Below are 18,448 nucleotides of genomic sequence, written 5' to 3'. Positions count from 1 at the left end.
AGACATCGCCTCTTGTATATGTCTTCGATGGTGGGGGGAGCTGTACCCGTGATGGAACTGGCTGAGTCCACCACTCTCTGTAGCCTCTTGCATTCCTGTGCACTGGAGTTCCCAGACCAGGCTGTGATGCAACCAGTCGGAATGCTTTCCACTGTACATCTGTAGGTTTGTCAGAGTCTTTGATGAAATGCCAAATCTCCTCAAACTACTAAGAAAGTAGATCTCTAAGAAAGTAGAAATCTAGTCCCACACCCTTCGTCTCCTGTGACAGAATAGTGCAAAAGCATGAGAGTGACTTGTCAGAAGGGCTCACTTTCTCTTGGGATGTACCATCACATGACTCACACAGGCTGAGTACATGCTCAGATTCTCACATTTCTGTGGAACCAGTAAGACAGAGTTGTGGGTTTTCACCTGGTGGCTAGCACCAGCCCATGAGCAATAGCAGATAGTGGTAAAAAGAGTGGTTGAGAACCCCTTTGGTGCTTGCTGGTCTGCTGGCAACAATGCTCAGCTGGTGGCAGATGCTGGACGTTGTGCCATTAGAACATAGAACACTACAGCCAAGTACAGGCCCTTCAGTCTACGATGTTGTGCTGACATTTTATCCTGCTCTAAGATCTATCTAACCCTTCCCTCCCACATAGCCCTCCATTTTTCTATCATTCATGTAGCTATCTAAGAGTCTTTTAAATGACTTTGATAGATCTGCCTCCACCCACTTCTGCCAGCAGTGCATTCCACGCACCCACCACTCTCTGTGTGGGAAAAAAAACTTGCCTCTGACATCCCCCCTATATCTTCCTCCTGTCACCTTAAAATTATGCCCCCTCATGTGAGCCATTTTGTGCTGGTGAAAAAGTCTCTGACTGTCCACTCGATCTATGCCTCTTATCATCTTGTACACCTCTATCAAGTCACCTCTCATCCTCCTTCATTCCAAAGAGAAAAGCCCTAGCTCACTTAAACTATCCTCATAAGACATGCTCTCCAAAACAGGCAGCATCCTGGTAAATATCCTCTGCACCCTTTCTAAAGCTTCCACACATCCTTCCGATAATGACCAGAACTGAACACAATACTCCAAGTGTTGTCCAACCAGAGTTTTATAGAGCTGCAACATTATCTGGTGGCTCTTGAACTCAATACCCTGACTAATGAAGGCCAACACACCATATGCCTTCTTAACGACTCTATCAACCTGCGTGGTAACCTTGAGGGATCTGGATCAACCTTGATGAACTAGGTTCTTCTTGAGCAGCAGCAGAGAACATGTGAGGAACGGGTGGCCATTCGACTTGCACTACAATGCTTGCGGAGAGATTGGAGGAGTCCATCTCAGGCACAAGTGATATCATGTCTCAGACTGTCACCTGGACAGAACATCAAGCTAGGGGCTGCAGGCCTACTCCTTGGATAGGATATACGTAAGATACCCTAGACTCAACTGTTCATTTTGTGTTGAACCTGTAATGTAGCATTCACCTGTTCATTGTTAGAAAGTGACAACAGAGGTGATGGTGATAAGGACCTGGAAGTTGGTGCTTTGATCAAAGCACACTCATTTCTTGCTTGTTATGCCCCAGTGCCATCTTCCTGCTTTCTATTCCCCTCAACCACCCCAAAATTAGTCAGGACCCATTGCCATTTTGAGTCTTAATGTCTGAGTTTAGCCTGTGCATATGCATCCGGCGCTGTTTGTGATGAAGGTTTTACAGATTCCAAAACCCGGAGATGTTGGTCAGCAACAGGGACCTGAGCAGTCTGGTTCTAACTCCAAATTGCTGAAGCCACAGAGATTACATCACATAGAATGCTAGGATAAGGAAGAGTGTAAAGTTATTGTAAGGGTGTGCATGTGGATGCTTCAGACAATGTTATATTAAATTATTATATTCTGTGTAACTTCAATCCAGCAAGTATGGTGAGAGGGACAATGAGAATTGATGCATTTCATGGGTGGATAGAGAGAGGCTGCTGCTAAAGGCATGCAAGTTGCTTTGTGTTGGAGAAATTGGAGGAGAGGAAAGGAAAATCAACTTTGTGCTTTTGCACTGATGGATTCTAAGTGAAACTGTCAATAATAAGGGCAACCTGGCAATCCTGGCCAGCAAGGTGTGCCACTGGGAGTGTATTATCTGTATCACATTCGTCCTCCACTTCCTCTGAATCATGTAAAGAGGCTCTGTGTAATACACCAAGTAACTTTTGCAGGTATAAATGTCATTGCTGCACGATGCTGTGTCCATGATGGAAATAGTGGTTGATATGTATTGAAGGGCACACCTAGATTTGCCCAAACACCTGAGGCACATCTTCAGCATGCTGATTGTTTCCCCAGCAACACGACTGGTTGTACTCCTCCTGGATCTCATTGGTTGGGCCCCTCGGGTTGTTTCCAGCCATATTTTAAGTGGATATTTCTTATTTCTGAACAACCGGTCCAGATAGATCTGGGAGAGTAAACTGCTGCAGCTTGAAAGTATCCTGATGAATGTGTGAGAATCCCAAACTTTTCTGCAGAACCTCTTTCTGTGGTTATGTACCAATTGCAGATTCATGGAGTGGAAACTCTCATGATTGACAAGGACTCTGGGTGATTAGTGTGCTTTAATTACCAAATATGAGCAGTTGACTTTGACCAGCCAGAGATGCTTATTTGGCTGCAGGGCATCATTACAGGCAGTGTTGACGTGGTTTGTTTGCTGTCTGTTACTTTCTTCATGTAGCTGTGGATGCCCAACAGTGAGTTCTTGCAGATTTCTCTAGAATAATATTGTTAATGTTTCTTGAATCATCCCAAGGCAAGGAAATTGAAGGCTGTGGTGGTTTTACCAGCAGTGGTAAATGGTGGCTACCCCCAGTTCTGTTTGGGAACAGATCCAATAGGTTGTCGGTGTCTGCCAGCCTTTTGAGATGTTGGCATTTGGACATGGCATAGAAGCTTATCCTGTACATCCTGCAAACTACTATATGAAGAGGGTATGTTGGGAGAGGCTCTAGTCATATCTAAAAGTAAGGTGCTAACCTGGTGAAGCTGCAGCACAGAACTACATGTGTTCTAAGCTCTAAGCTGTAGGCAGAACTAAGTGATTCCATGATCAGCAGATTGGATCAACATCTGGTTGTAAAAAGTGGACAAATATATGCCTCAGAGAAAAAGGAATGCCCAAGAGCTTCCTGATTCTCAATGATGCTGGGGCCCAGCAGACAAGTGCAAAACATACAAAGCTGAAACATTTGCAACTGTATTCAACAGTTTCTACTTTGGATCCTACACCATTACAGAATCTAGCCTGTGGCCAAATTTTATTCATGCCACAGGCTGAGAGCATTGAATACAGCAAAGGCTATGGGAGCAGACAACATCCCAGATGCAGTTCTGAAGATTTAGCCATCCCTCTAGCCACATTGCTCCAGAGCAGTTGCAATGCTGGCATCAACTTGACAATGTGGAAAATTGCCCAGTTACGTTCTGTTCACAATAAGCAAGACATATCTGATCTGCATAATTATTAGCTAATAAACCTACTCTCAATCACCAGCAGTGATGGAAGGTGTTGTCAACAGTGCTTATTTACCAATAGTCTGCTTTCCAGTCCCTGGTTTGGTTTTCACCAGGACCACTCCATTTCAAACCTCATTACAGTCTTGATCCAAACAAAAATAGGATTCAAAATCAGACACCCAGATTCCTAAAAAAAAATGTAATTTGCTGTTAAGTCCAATTCTTAACTTTAAGAGATTGAAATTGATGCCTAGAATCAATATTTACATCTCTGATTCCCAAGACAGTTTTCAGTCAATTTCACAAATGATGTAAGCAAACAGAATCCTTCATGGAATGCTTTACGTATGCTGTCTAATCATCAAAGAGTAATAAAGATCCTATTTTATAATCTTGCTTAGGCAGATGAAAGCTCATGAATCTTTGTTAATTGAGAGATATCGACAGGAATTACAACATGCGCTCTTACATTAAATTATTTTTATATTCCAAAATGACATAGCATTTTTGTTTTGTAATTTGTGGCCATTCTTTTTCTTGAAGAACCATCTTTTGTATAGTTAATCTGCTCAAAGTATAATCTCCACAGTTTCATTGTAAATTTCTATTTGCATTGCAAATCTATCTGCTAATAGACTGAGTCTAAATAGTTAAAACTAACTGCTAACTAGAAAATTGGAAATTCTTGAGGTTTGGGAGTATAGTTTCCATATATATAGGAGTTTTCTCTTAATACCAGCTGGAGTGGTTTGGCAATATTGAGGGAAAATTCTAAAGTGTGATTCAGATCTTCCCCTGCTGCCCAGAAGAGAGTAGTCTTCCTTGACCAGCAACTTTTCTCAGCTGGAAAAGAATTAAAAATTAACACAATATTATCATTTTGTTCTTAGGGGTCGAAGTCTCCATCACCAAGGCCAAACGTGCCAGTTCGTTTCTTCATTCTGAAAAGCAGCAACCTTCGTAATCTTGAAATTTCTCAACAAAAGGGAATTTGGTCCACTACACCCAGCAATGAACGAAAATTAAACCGTGCATTTTGGGAAAGCAGTATTGTGTATCTGGTATTTTCTGTACAAGGATCAGGACACTTCCAGGTAAAAGTTTTGAGAAATAGAGTATTCAGTTCCATTAAGTTGCTGGTGAAAATGTTATGAATTGCTTGCAAAATTTATTTTAAAAAAAAGCCTTTCTTCAAGTGACTTCTCTTTGGACACTTAGTTAACAATTTATTTATTTGTTAAATTATCTGTTACATTCATGATTGCTTGAGTTAAATTTTCAATCCATTAAATAATTTGCCTTATCACTTAAAATGTCACTCTCTTCATTCATAGTTTGTAACCAGACCACATTGTGCAATAATTGGCCACATAAGGCTAACACTTCATTTCTACTAACTTCCTAAAATCAAGCACCTGGTTGCTTTGAAATTATGCATATGCACTTAAGGATATCTATAGCTGTAACCTTGGTATCCTTAAATATAATTATATATTCTGCAAATTTGACAGGTGGATTGGTTTCGGCTACTTCTGGTTGGTTAAAAATGTGTATATTTCAAATTCCATCCAGAAAATGTTTACAAATTTTCAAGAATCCCTCTCAAAATAGTTGTTCTGGAGGATGTTTTGTATAGCTTCCTGTGTTGCCATTATTTCTTCACATTGTCCTCAAATCTGTTGTTTTTCCTTTCTACACCATGTAGTATTCCAGTGTCATTTCTTTCAAACTGAACATGTTCCTTTAAATGAAAATTTCTCTTGCATGTTTCAATAAGCCATTTTGTTTCTTCTTCCTGACCAACTCAGTGTTTTAAATTATTAATTTATCCATAACGATTCAGCAAACCAGTAGGGAGCCGCCTGTTTGTCCATATCTTCTTGTGGCTTAGAAAAATCAAGATGAAAGAGATTTAGAAAGTAGATTCAGTAAAGAAAAAGTTGTTGGCTATGAGATGCTCCATTCTAAGCCTAAACATTGTAAGTGTAAGTATGAAAAGAATGTAGGAAAGTACCTGGAACTTCACAGAAATAATTGAGAAAAGGTTAGAGAGCATAATTGTTGTACCTTAAATAAAATTAAATTGCCGAGTGAGAAAGCTGGAGGCTAGATAATCCTAACAAATAAGCCTTTACAGGGTTACGGATATGTGGTATTGTTCACATTAAAAATTTTCATAACATGCAGGAAATCCTTGGACTCCTGAAGCAGGGTTTCAACCCAAAACATCGACAGTTCCTTCCGCTCCACAGATGCTGCCTGACCCACTGAGTTCCTCCAGCAGATTGTTTGTTGCTCCAGATTCCAGCATCTGCAGTCTCTTGTGTTTCCATTTTCCTAATATGGTTGCAGTGTTGAAAATTCTAATTGGATCATACATGGAACATAGAACAGTACAGCACAGGAACAGGCTCTTCAGCCCACAATGTTGTGTCGAACCAATTACATTAGTAATAAAATGCCCAACTAAACTAATCCCTTCTGCCTACACAATATCTATATCCTACCATTTCCCTCACATTCGTGTGCCTATCTGAGCTTCTGGAACGCCCCTATCATATTTGCCTCCACCACCACCCCAGGCAGCATATTCTGAGCACCCACCACTCTCTATGTTTAAAAAAAAAAATTGCCCCTCACATCTCCTTTGAACTTGCCCCCTATCACCTTAAATGCATGCCCTCTGGTATTAGACATTTCAATCCTGTGGAAAAGATACTGGCTGTCTACTCTATCTATGCCTCTCATAATCTTATAAACCTCTATCATTAAGATTAAGATTTCTTTATTAGTCACATGTACATTGAAACACACAGTGAAATGCATCTTTTGTCCAGAGTGTTCTGGGGGCAGCCCGCAAGTCTCGCCACGTTTCCAGCGCCAACATAGCATGCCCACAACTTACTAACCCGTACGTCTTTGGAATGTGGGAGGAAACCTGAGCACCCGGAGTAAACCCATGCAGACACGGGGAAAATGTACAAACTCGTTACAGACCACAGCGGGAATTGAACCCAGGTCGCTGGCACTGTAATAGCGTTACGCTAACCGCTACACTACCATGCCTGCCCAGATCTCCCCTCAGCCTCCACCACTCCAGAGAGAACAACCCAAGTTTGACCAACCTATCCTCATAGCACACACCCTCTAATCCAGGCAGCATCTTCGTAAATCATTTCTGTACCCTCTCCAAAGCCTCGACATCCTTCCTATAATGGGGCGACCAGAACTGAATGCAATACTCCAGATGTCGCCTAACTGAAGTTTTATAAAGCAGCAGCATAGCTTCCTGACTCTTGAATTCAATGCCTTGACTAATGAAGGCAAACATGCCATATGCCTTCTTTACCACCTTGTCAACCTGTGTAGCCACTTTCAGGGAGCTATGCACTTGGACCCCAAGATCCCTCTGCTCATCAACACTGTACTTGGAGTATTTTGAGGAGATAATGACCTTATTGGGGTTGGGGTGGGTGGTGCGGAGTGTATCATAGATTTAACAGAATGACCTCAGAACTCCAAGAATTACATTACAAGAGTATAGAAACATAAATTAGAGTTACTATAAATGGATGAGGAGTGATCTGATCATACTTCACTATCTGTTAAAAGAAAACTGAGAAGACTGTTTGAGAAAAGCTGTTTCTGCTGGTTGGAAAATCTAAAACAAAAGTACGTGATTACATGGGAAATATTTTTACAGCAAAGGTGCAATTGAAGTTTAGCACTCTCTTTCACAAACACCAATTGCTGGTAAGTCTATTATAAATTTTAGATTTCTGATTGGTAGAGCTTTGTCAACTAAGATATTAAAAGGTATGAGACAAAGAAATTTATGGGAGTTCAATCACAAATGAGCCTGGATTTTATTAAAAACTGGAAAAGGCTTAAGGTCCATGTGGTCTCCTGTTGCTATTTTGTCTTTTCCCAGCCTGAAAAGCTTAGTTTATTTGGTAGCAAATTGAGTTGCTTGAAGACTGCACAAGGTCTGAAACTTCATTCTGAGAATTTAGTGAAATCTATAATGTTGATGGATTATGAACTGAGGTGAAACCATCAAAAGTAGTTCCATTACATATTTGATTACTGTAGCTTTAAAGCTTACTCCACAAGAACTGAGTGAAAAATAATGAACTGAAACTTTTTAAGGTACCACTTAATTACCAATTAAAGAATGGAACAGATCATCTAAAGGGAGCAAATTAGATGTTTAAAAATATTGGTAAATAATTAAAGATTGTTCTGCTTTCTTTAGGGATTTGCCAGAATGATCTCGGAGATAGGGAGGGAAAGAAGCCAGGAGTGGGGTTCGGCTGGGTTAGGAGGAGTCTTCCGAGTTGAATGGATAAGAAAGGAAAGCCTTCCTTTCCAATATGCCCACCATCTCCTCAACCCATGGAATGATAATAAGAAAGTCCAAATCAGCAGAGATGGACAGGTATGACTTAATCTTAAGTATATGTTTGGTACATGCTTTATTATAGAAGAGCATTTATACAAAATTAAATTTATCTATTTGTTCTCTAAAATATATTTTTTTACTTGGCATTTTATTCTCTTTAGTAACATCTGTCAGGTGCCAGTAGTTTAATTTGAACAGTAATTGGTCTGTATTTAAGTGCTTTAAGAATTATTGTTCTTGTATTCCATTATTAGAGCACTTCAATGCTGTAAACTGATGCAGAGTGAAGTTGGCTACATTTCCACCATTAGTAATGTTCACAACATACAAGCATGTGCAAAGCACCTTGGTGTTATGGGGAAAGCTATCATACTCCTCTGTGACGTGTGTTAATGGCCATGTAACCAATACCCTTTGTTAATTGTTCCTGATCTTATCAGCTGCTCTGCAATGATATACTTACTCAGTTAATACATCTGGTTTTACCTTGTCTGGTGCAATCTTGCAGGTTAGTTTTCCAGATGCACAATCACTAGCTAGATCTCTGAGGTTTCTTCATACCAGCCACATTGTTCAGGTTATCCTTGAAACATTTCTTCTGACCTATGCTGCTGTATTTCTGTCATATGGTGCATAAATGAGCACAGATTGGCATTCATTGTAAACAATGGGATTAATATGGAAGGGGGCCCACTGCTCAGTGTGGAAGAGTTGGGCTGAATGGCCTGTTTCCATACTGTATGATTCCCTGAAATGCAAGAGGAAAGTACACTGAAAATGGCAGGACCCTTATGAGCATTGATGAACAGAGGGATCTTAGGGTGCAAGCTCCCTGAAAGTGGCAACACCAGTGGATAGGGTGGAAAAGAGGGTGTACAGCACACTTGGCTTCATCAGTTTGGGCATTGAGTAGAAAAGTTGGGAAGTCGTGTGCCAACAATATAAAACTTTGGTTAGACCACACTTGGAGTATTTTGTGCAGTTCTGGTTGCTATACTTTAGGAAGAATGTGGAGTCTTTGGAGAGGGTGCAGAAGAGGTTCACCAGGATGAGATTATTAGCTATAAGGAGAGATTGGACAAACTTGGATTGTTTTCTCTGGAGCGATGGAGGCTGAGGGGAGACGTGATAGAAGTTTATAACATTACAAAAGGTGTAGATAGAGTAGATAAGCTCTGTTTCCCAGGGTGAAATGTCAAATACTAGAGAACATGGGTTTAAGGTGAGGAGAAAAGTTCAAAGGAGATTTATGAGGCAAGTTTTTTTTTACATAAATGCCACGCAAAGGGAGGTGATAGAAGCAGATATGACAGCAAAATTTAAGAGGCATTTAGGTAGACACATGAACAGGCAGGGAATAGAGGGGAACAGACCACGTGCAAGCCGATGGGATTAGCTTAGGTTGGTATCATGGTTGGCACAGACATGGTGGGCCAAAGAGCCTGTTCCTGTGCTGTGCTGTGTTGTTCTGTGTTCTATATTCTAATGATAAACAGAGCATCCACTATCTCTAAAACTGCCTCTTTCAAGCCTCTGTGACAGAAATCATCTGCTCCTTGTGATTTATTAACCGTCAAGGTCATTAATTCCTGGTATACGTTTTCACTAATATTTTATTCCTTCAGTTTCTCATTTTCAATTTGATTCTCTTGTATCTGACAGATTTTTCATTTCTACTGTGAAGACAGATGCATTGTTTAACTCTTCTGCTGTTTCCTTATTCACTGTTATAATTTTTCCTGTCTTGGTCTGTCATAGGCCCACACTTGCTGTCGTTAATTATTTCCATTTTATGTACCTATAAAAGGTTTTACAGTCTGTTTTTATTTTTCTCACCAGTCTGCTCTCATATTCTCTCTTGACTTTTTCAATTTCTTGGTCCTCTTTTGCTGAATTCTAAAATGCTTCCAATCCTCAGGCCTACTGCTATTTCTGGCACTTTATAAGCTCCTTGGATTTAACACTAATTTCTCTTGTCAGCCTCAGATGAATCACTTTCCCTTTTAAGTGTTTGTGCGTGCCTTAAAGGATTTTATTTTTGCAAATTGCTCATATTTTAAATTATTAAAATCTGTACAATATCATATCACCACTACCTGCCCATTGTCATACCTTTTCAATGTATTCTTCCCATCAACTACAGCCATCTCTCCTTTCATGCTTTCTTAGTTTCTTTTATCTAGATTTAAGACCCTATTTTACATTGAACTATATCACTTTCAAACTCGATGTCAAATTCAGTTATACTATGGTTACTCTTCCCTCAAGGTCCTTTGAAAATAAGAATATTAATTAACCAACCCATTTTCATTGCACAAGTAAGATCCAAAATAGCCTTTTCCCTGGTTGATTCCTCATCTATTGATCTAGAAAATAGTTTTGCATATATTTCATGAATTCATCTTCCACCTTATCACAACAAGTTTTGTTTGTTCAGTCTAAATGTAATTAAACTCTAACATGTGTATAGTATTATCCCTGATATTAGTACATCTAATTTCCTGATTCATGGCACACCTAATATTACCACTACTTTTTGGTGGCCTATAACTAACACTTACCACTGTTTTCTGCCCTTAGCTATTTTTTTGCTCTTCATATATTGATTCTAATTTTACATCATGATCTGTCAAGCCATGATCATTTCTTTCCACTGCATTGGTATTCTCCCTTATTAATAATATTACACCATCCCTTTCTTCTTTTGCCTGTTTTTTTCCTGGGAATGTTGGATTCCCTGGACTATTTAGTTTCCAACTTTGGTCACTTTGATCCTTTTGGATCTTATCTGTTTACTTTTATTTGTTTCATTGATTAATTTATGTGGTTGTGACTGCTGTGCTGTTACTTTTGTCATTTTAACATTTTAATATATTTTGACCCCCTTTCCAGCTTGACTGATTTTACTGTCAATTTAACATAGAACATAGAACACTACAGCACAGTACAGGTCCTTCAGCCCACAATGTTGGGCCGACATTTTATCCTACTCTAAAATCTAATTAACCCTTCCCTCCCACATAGCTCCCTATTTCACTTACTCTTCTACTCTTGAAAATTTGTGTTTGGAATTGGTTCATTGATGGGTTTGTTCAAATTGATATGATCTTTTAATTGCAATTGTTAAAGCTAATTAAACTTGTCAATAACCTTGTACATCCATTCCTTGATTTTCAAAAGATATGCATTCCATGGAAATGTTTTGTTCAGCTAAATTTTGTAATTCAAAGAGACTGGCTCAAATGCATAATGCATATTTTCATATATGTATTCCTATGGGCAAAGAGTAGTGTGCTATATGTTATAGTGAAAAATAGATTCAGAAATCAAACTGCCAATACCATTTTAGCAAACTTCTCCTTCATAATTCATAGATAATATTTGAATGCACAACTTAAGATATTTATCAATTAGAATGGCTATTACATCCTCTGAAAATATTTCATGTACTTGCACGATGTATAAGTGAATTTTTGATGATGTACTATGTCATAGTTATTGCTGGGCAAAATCTTAGGCAATTTGTAAAAACAATTTTTTATATATGCATTGCATTTCCCTCAGCAAAATATATATTGTTTTATTTTTAAATAATTTCCTAATATTTTTTCAGCTTCTGCCTTTTTGCTGATATTTCAGCTTCTACCTTAATTGTGTATATATTGCAGCCTTTAGTGTTCTGGAAAATATTTAAAACATTTTCTAAAAATGGCTTTTTCTTTCCTGCTTGAGTTTGAGTTTCAGAGTTTAAACGCTTAGCTCATTCTAATGATCAACTTGTTGTGCCTCACCACACTTGTACAGTGTTGATTTATGACTGAAGGTTGAATAGGTAGCAGGTTGGAATGGAGGTAACTGGGGAGGTCTCCAGTTGAAAGTGGGTGAGGCAGATAAGGAGTCATTGGGTCACACTCAAGTGATATTTGTGCCTCTTACAAAATATTTTTCGATCCATCAGTTTATTTAGTATGGGTGGATTAGATTAAAGACATCATAATGCTAGACTTTGTTTTGCTTTTTGTCCTATTTAGGAGCTAGAACCACAGGTTGGAGAACAGTTGCTGCAGCTTTGGGAACGCATTCCAGTGGGAGGGAAGCTACCACAGGCAGAAAGCAGACTTGGCATCTTTGGGGAGGTAATTCTGTTAATTAGTCAAAAGTTAATTTCTCACTTTATTGGAATAGATGATGAATTTTATGACAATGGCTGATATTACAATCATCACCGTCATAGTTCACGCTAACAAAGATTATTACATATTTTAACAGTAAATGCCCCCAACCCATTTACATTTCTGTGCAAATATATTTCTGTAGTAAATGGAATATTATGTGATCTAATTCTTTTATTTCCGAGCCTGTGTGTCGAAGAAAAAAACACACATCAGAATTTGCTGTGAAGTAACAGAAACATTGTTAGTGGAATTATAATCTATTATATTCACTTTATATGCACTTTCTCTTCAGCTTTACTTTGAAAAGATTTAGCAGAAAAATAATTGTACTAGCAGCTTGAAATGCTGTGGAATATTGCACCACATGTCATTACTATATTACCATGTATTAGTACACTGTAAAGAAATGGCAGTGCAATTAATTTTTGTCCATATAAAGCAAAACTAAGTCATCACATAATTTAGTTAGCTAATGGACACTGGTAAAATACAGCACACTACAATTCCTTTGTAAATCAAATACCTTTCCTTCAGTATTCCAAAAGGTATTGTTTCCGAGGGTTTTCGTCAGTGGATTCTGAAAGTCCTTCACTGTCTTCTTTGAGTGATCATTCTTTATTTGATGGCCCAGAGACTGAGATTCAGCTAATGTAGAATGCACCTCAGCTGAATCTAACCCTAAGCTTGCCTTTGTCCACACATGCACTTTATACCAAGGGTCAGTAAGCAGTGATCATGTGTAGGAAGTCTAGCACCGACTGACTCTTGGCTCAGCTGGCTAGTTCGCTAGACCTCACTGAATGGCATCAATTCCTTATCATTACAGCTTATTCATATCATTTACAGGCATTTGTTACTTTGCTGTTAGAAGCATTCTTTCTATTTTTAGAATTATTGTAATTGGCTAGATATCCAGAACAAAACCTCTATTGAACCTCTGTAGTTTTCCCTTTCATTTATAATCTCCACCTTACTCTTGATGTTAGGCCTAACTATTGATTCTACTAATTTCATTTGTCATTAATTACATTTTACTTAACATTGTTAAACAAGGATTATCATGGGGAACATTGGTCTTCGGACATTTTTTGACAATAAACCAGTTTATTTATTTCTTTAGTGCTAGATTGTCTTTAAATGGTCTAAATATGCCACCTATTATTGTAAGTGGTATTCAAAGTAGATCATATTGCAATCTTCAGTCCTGCCTCTTCTATTATTTTGATTATCTTCAATTGACATTTGCACAAATTTAAGGTTTCATTACATTTTGTTTAAATCTATAAGGTTCACAGTTTTAGATAAAGTTGCTCTTTATATTTGATGTAAAATAGTTTGCCTTTTTTAATAAAAGGATTATAGAAATGGGTTTGGATTTTTACGATGAACTATATTGTACATTTTGTTTGGTCACTCTGTTCAAATCTCTTCAATGTAGTAAAGGGATTATAACTTTGAAAAGGTTATCTCTCACATTTATATTCTTTCTGATTTTGTGATTTGGTTCTTGAATGCTCTTAGCCATGCATTGAGAGTTGTGTAAGAATGCAACTGGATTATCTTTGGCAATGTGAATAGAAATTACTAATGTACTTTCCCCTTCTTTCAGTCCTAGATATTCTCCCATTCTCTGCAGTTCATTTTGCAGCAACTCTGGAAACTGTATTTTCTGACAAATTTTACTTTTCACCACTGAAGATGCACAGGAGCACAAAATCTGATTACTCCCAATAGAACTTGGAAAATATAGTGACGTTCAGTAGAACAAAAGTTATGCTTTAAAAACTGAAAAAGGATTGGTGAGGTAGGAGAAGGAGATGGGAAGAAAATGTTGTGTTTAATGTTTGTCTGATCTATTAAAAAATAAGAAAAGCACTTGCATCTTGTTCCACTGTGTTCTGTGGCTTTCTAAACTGTGAGGAAATAATTTCCATAGCATTATATTTAAGAGTATGTGAAAGAGACTATATACTTTTTTCTAAGACTGCTTTAGCAAATATATGTAGATCCTTTCCTGTACCTAAGTGTAGCTGGCTCAAATTGGTCTTAACACTTACTTTTGAATGTAACTTGGTAAGACCTGAAGGCTGAGAATTGGTCTTACTTTAGTCAAGTTTCTGGCTTCATGTTTAAGTGGCAGTTCAATATATTTGAAAAAATATACCTGTCAAATCATACCTCAACTATACTATTCAAATTAAAGCTTTTGTCAAGTTTAAATTGTCTGTAATGTTGCATCTTGCCGTATTGCAATACGATCTCCATCTTTCCATTGCAGGTTAACTTTACTGCAACTGAATTTTCCTATATAACTGGTATCAGAGAGAATATATTTACTAAAATATATTACTTTATCTGATAAAACATGATGCACAGAGATTGTAACACTTGGGGAGGGATTCTTCCTGTAGTAAAATATTGAAAGTTATATTACTAACAATATAATTTCAAAATATTGTGCCAAGATTTAAAACATTTATTTTACTGCTTTACCATGAGCCAAGGCTCCAGTAAAAAGTGGATGAGAAGTTTTATTATTGCTCAGATGTAGAAGCAGATTGTTAGTTAAGATGGTGGCCAAATTGAAAACCATTAAATACAACGTTACGCATTGAAATTATAAGTTGTGTGCAGAATGTAGCTTGCTCTTCATGTATTGATTGCCTCAAAAGCTTTGGTAAACTTAAAGAAACTGTAAAAATTGTAGTGTTAATCTATTATGTTGTCTGATGTTTATCGTTGACCATAACATAATCTAGTTTCAGTTGTTGGCCTCATTTTAAACCATGTTCACAAATACATCTGGTAAACTGTGAACTATTCAACACTTTGAGGCAGGAAATCAAAATTTAAATACAAACTAGTAATCTATTTATTAAGTTGCATATAATACAGTCTATTTTTTGATGGGAAATGAATGTGATGATTTTTCATAAAACATTAATGTGAGCATTTCTGTGACAAGTGGATGCAAGTCATATCTTTTAAAATGTTCATCATAATATACTAGTTTTATGATCTTGAGTCATTCTATTATAATCATTAGAAGTGCCCAACTTTTAAAACAAAACAATGCCCTTTCGCAGAACTAAAGTCAACACGACCTTGACTCGAACAGTCAAGGGAACTTTTCTGATTTGGTGTACTATTCAGTAGTACATCATTTGTATAATCACAATTTGGGATGAAAATCAAGGGAACAGTCAAGGGAACTTTTCTGATTTGGTGTACTATTCAGTAGTACATCATTTGTATAATCACAATTTGGGATGAAAATGCCACATTTGACTCTTCATACTAGAACTCTAATTGAAGCAATGCAGAAGGCAGTCTGTTCATGAACTGATTTATTGAAATATTTCACCACTGCTTGTAGAATGTAATTTGGCATGAAGAAATGTAAAAGTAAATTCTTCATTAGTTGCTGTTGTATGGAAATGCATTCATCCACATGGGGAAGAAATAAAAATCTTAACATGGATCTATTCTCGCTGTTCTCAGACACCTCAACTGGTTAGATTTTCAGCTTAGCCAGAAACCCAAGAAGCATTGTAGGGAGACATTGTATAGAATTAAAATTTAGGAGATGAATGTCTTAAATGCAGAAAGAAACAGTTTAGCTTATTCAAATAGGAAACTGTCATCTCTTGTGATAGCTGATGAGAGTGATGCTGAGATCAAGCAGTTTTAATCTAATGGACTGAACATAGATGTAGCTACATGATTAAGTTTTGGGTGGTATGGGAAATAGAAATGTTTATTGCAGCATGAAGCACACTTAAACTTAGTCAGGCATCACCCTTGATGTAACAGTTGTGTTAAATGAGAATATGCAAGGTTGTTGCATTGTCCAGAAAAATTGCTCTTCCATTTAGTCAGCTGTCAGCCTTGTATGTGTGACAGTCACAAAGTAGTTTTTGTATAAACGCAGAAAAACTTCTTGCAATCATCAAATGATGATTTATAAAAAAAAACTTTAAAGTTCCCATTAGTCATCGAATGTGCTGACTGAAACATTTTAGGCAACTTGTGCTCAAAAACTTAGTTGTGTAGGTATGCATTATAACTTCAATTGATTGGCATCTTGTGATGGGAGATGTGGAAAATAAGTGGAGACATTGTTCCAATTTAAAAAATTGTACATATTGCTGCAATGTGCAGTTATGTTTTTATTTCTGAAGTTTGACAATGGATTTTTTTAAATGAAGGAATATAATTCAAATAAACTAATTTGTTTCTATGTTGCTGTGTGGTGTCTGGTTTCATTGATGGATGGAAGTTGTAGTACAAGCACATTTTGTATAAACACCTACAAAATACAGGATTCCTTTTGGAAAGGGTTTCTTCAGAACTGTATGTTCATTTGTTTATTTACAACTAAATATCATCCAAGTATATTCATTTGCACATATATCAACCTTATTGTTTGGTTTTATGGAAAATATTAAGCCTGCATGTGTCACGAACCAGCAACAAAAGAAACACATTGAGCATGATTCAGTGTTAAAAACTATTTTATTAATCACTACTTATGATAATACGTAAAATAAAAGTAAAAATGTTAGTATGTTAGAATTCAAAAAATGTTAAACCTTGAACGTTAACCCCAAAACTAAACTCTTCGTGTGTGTGTGTGGCAAAGTCCAAAACTCCCAGTTCCGGAATGGTTCTTAAAGTTCAGTTCCGCAAGCCATAAGGTGAAACATGAGCAAGGGCTTCTTCAACAACCACCGTTGTCTGAAGATAAGACGTAGACGTAGAGAAACATAGAGAGAGTAAATACGAAATCCAAATGTTCCACGATGGAACCCAAACGACACTTCAGTGTTTACTCGGTAGTGACTTCCTCACCCCGAAAAGCATCCGAATCGTGGTCGTCCACACACACAAATACCTGTTTCCTTCTAAGGTCAGCAACAAAGTGAACTCCACCGGATTACTTCCAACTTCCATACATGGATTTCAGTGGCAGACACAGTTACTGTTTCTCATCCATCGATAGAGAAAACTAGCAGGCTGGTGTCTCTCTCCCTTCTCTCTCTCTCTTCTTCTGACCTCTTCAACAACGTCATTACGTCCTTTATCTTCTATTGACGTAAGCACGCCCCACACACACAAACACACACACTCTCTATCTTAAAGGGACTTTCACTGAGTCCGTAACACATGAACTCCTTTACTATGAAGCATTGTCACTATATTATAATTTTCTCAAATACATCAATATTTACATTTGTAATGCAAAATACCTAAATCTATCTGACAAACTGTAAATACAGCTATCCAAGAGTCATAGTTCAGTATTGTCCCTGCTCTTCCTCAGGCTATAGAGGAATATCTGCAGTAGGAACAATAGTGAGGAACATCAATGGAGATGGAAAGCAACCTCAGTGGTTCACATGCACAGTTAACCAGAGCAGTCCAGAAATTGGAACCAAAGGAATCCACACCTCGAACCATCTGTATTGATACCAGGTGTGAAGAGGTGTAAGGAAAGTTTAAGCATACAGTGCCTATGGAGTTCAGAAGAATGAGGTGATCTCTTTGAAGTATGTAAAATCCTGTTGGTGCTTGCAGGGTAAATGCTCGAGGGATCTTTCCTCTCATGGGGAAATCTAGAAATGAGGAACGTTCTCATAATTGACTAAGATGAGGAGAGAATGTATCCTGAATTATAGGTCATAGGAACTCTCTACCCAGAGTGCTTTGAAGTCTCAACTCCAGAACATTAAGTGTATTTGTGGCTGAGATTTTTAAACGTTTGAGGGAAAAAAAGATTGAGGTCCAGACAGGAAAGCTGAGGCCAAGATCACATCAGCCGGAATGGTGGAGCAGACACATGGGGCTGTGGAACCTACTCTTATAAGTGGCAAGAGGTTATTTGTCCACTATTTATCCACCAAAGATGACATCTTCAACCATAAACGCCAAGTTGTCTTTCCTCTTATAACAGAAGAAAGTCTTCAGCTAATTTGATTTAGTTTATGTGATATCTAGAAATGCCTGAACGTACTGGATATGATAAAGGCTGCAGTCCAGACAATATCCCACTACACTCCAGAACCAGCTGTAGCTGCAGTAAATCGTCAATGTTGCTATTTATCTAATACTGTGGAAAAATGTTCTTGGATGTCCTGCTTTCCAAAAGCAGGGGAAAAAAATCAAATCCAGTTAATTATCGCCTCATTAGTCTTTTAGTTGGAAGATGACAGAAGGTCTGGTCAACAGTGTTAACAGCAGCACTTGCTCATCAATACCTTGCTGTTTAATACTCAGTTTTGGTTTCTGCAGAGCCACTTGGCTGCAGAGCTCTGTAGCTTTGATGTAAATTCCAGCAACAGAGCTGAATTCTAGAGATAAGGC

At 37.7% G+C, this 18,448-nt stretch overlaps 1 protein-coding gene across 7 annotated transcripts in view; it reads left to right on the top strand.

Moving 5' to 3' along the window:
- LOC127572750 (3'-5' RNA helicase YTHDC2) overlaps positions 1-16,325 on the top strand; it is a 69,747-nt gene extending 53,422 nt beyond the window's left edge. For 6 of the 7 annotated variants that reach the window (XM_052020339.1, XM_052020342.1, XM_052020344.1 and 3 more), the window contains exons 28-31: positions 4,399-4,602; positions 7,764-7,946; positions 11,942-12,046; positions 13,695-16,325. In XM_052020339.1, coding sequence (XP_051876299.1) covers positions 4,399-4,602; positions 7,764-7,946; positions 11,942-12,046; positions 13,695-13,700 — 498 coding nt within the window. In that variant the 3' untranslated portion in view covers positions 13,701-16,325. Of the gene's footprint in view, positions 1-4,398; positions 4,603-7,120; positions 7,262-7,763; positions 7,947-11,941; positions 12,047-13,694 lie in introns of those variants that run through there. The other variant, XR_007956675.1, reaches the window with a different exon arrangement.
- The last annotated feature ends 2,123 nt before the right edge of the window (positions 16,326-18,448 follow it).

The sequence above is a fragment of the Pristis pectinata genome, chromosome 7, assembly GCF_009764475.1.
Source record: "Pristis pectinata isolate sPriPec2 chromosome 7, sPriPec2.1.pri, whole genome shotgun sequence".
Classification (NCBI taxonomy): Eukaryota; Metazoa; Chordata; class Chondrichthyes; order Rhinopristiformes; family Pristidae; genus Pristis; species Pristis pectinata.
The sequence above is the reverse complement of the archived record's forward strand: the minus strand, read 5'-3'. Positions and strand labels throughout refer to the sequence as shown.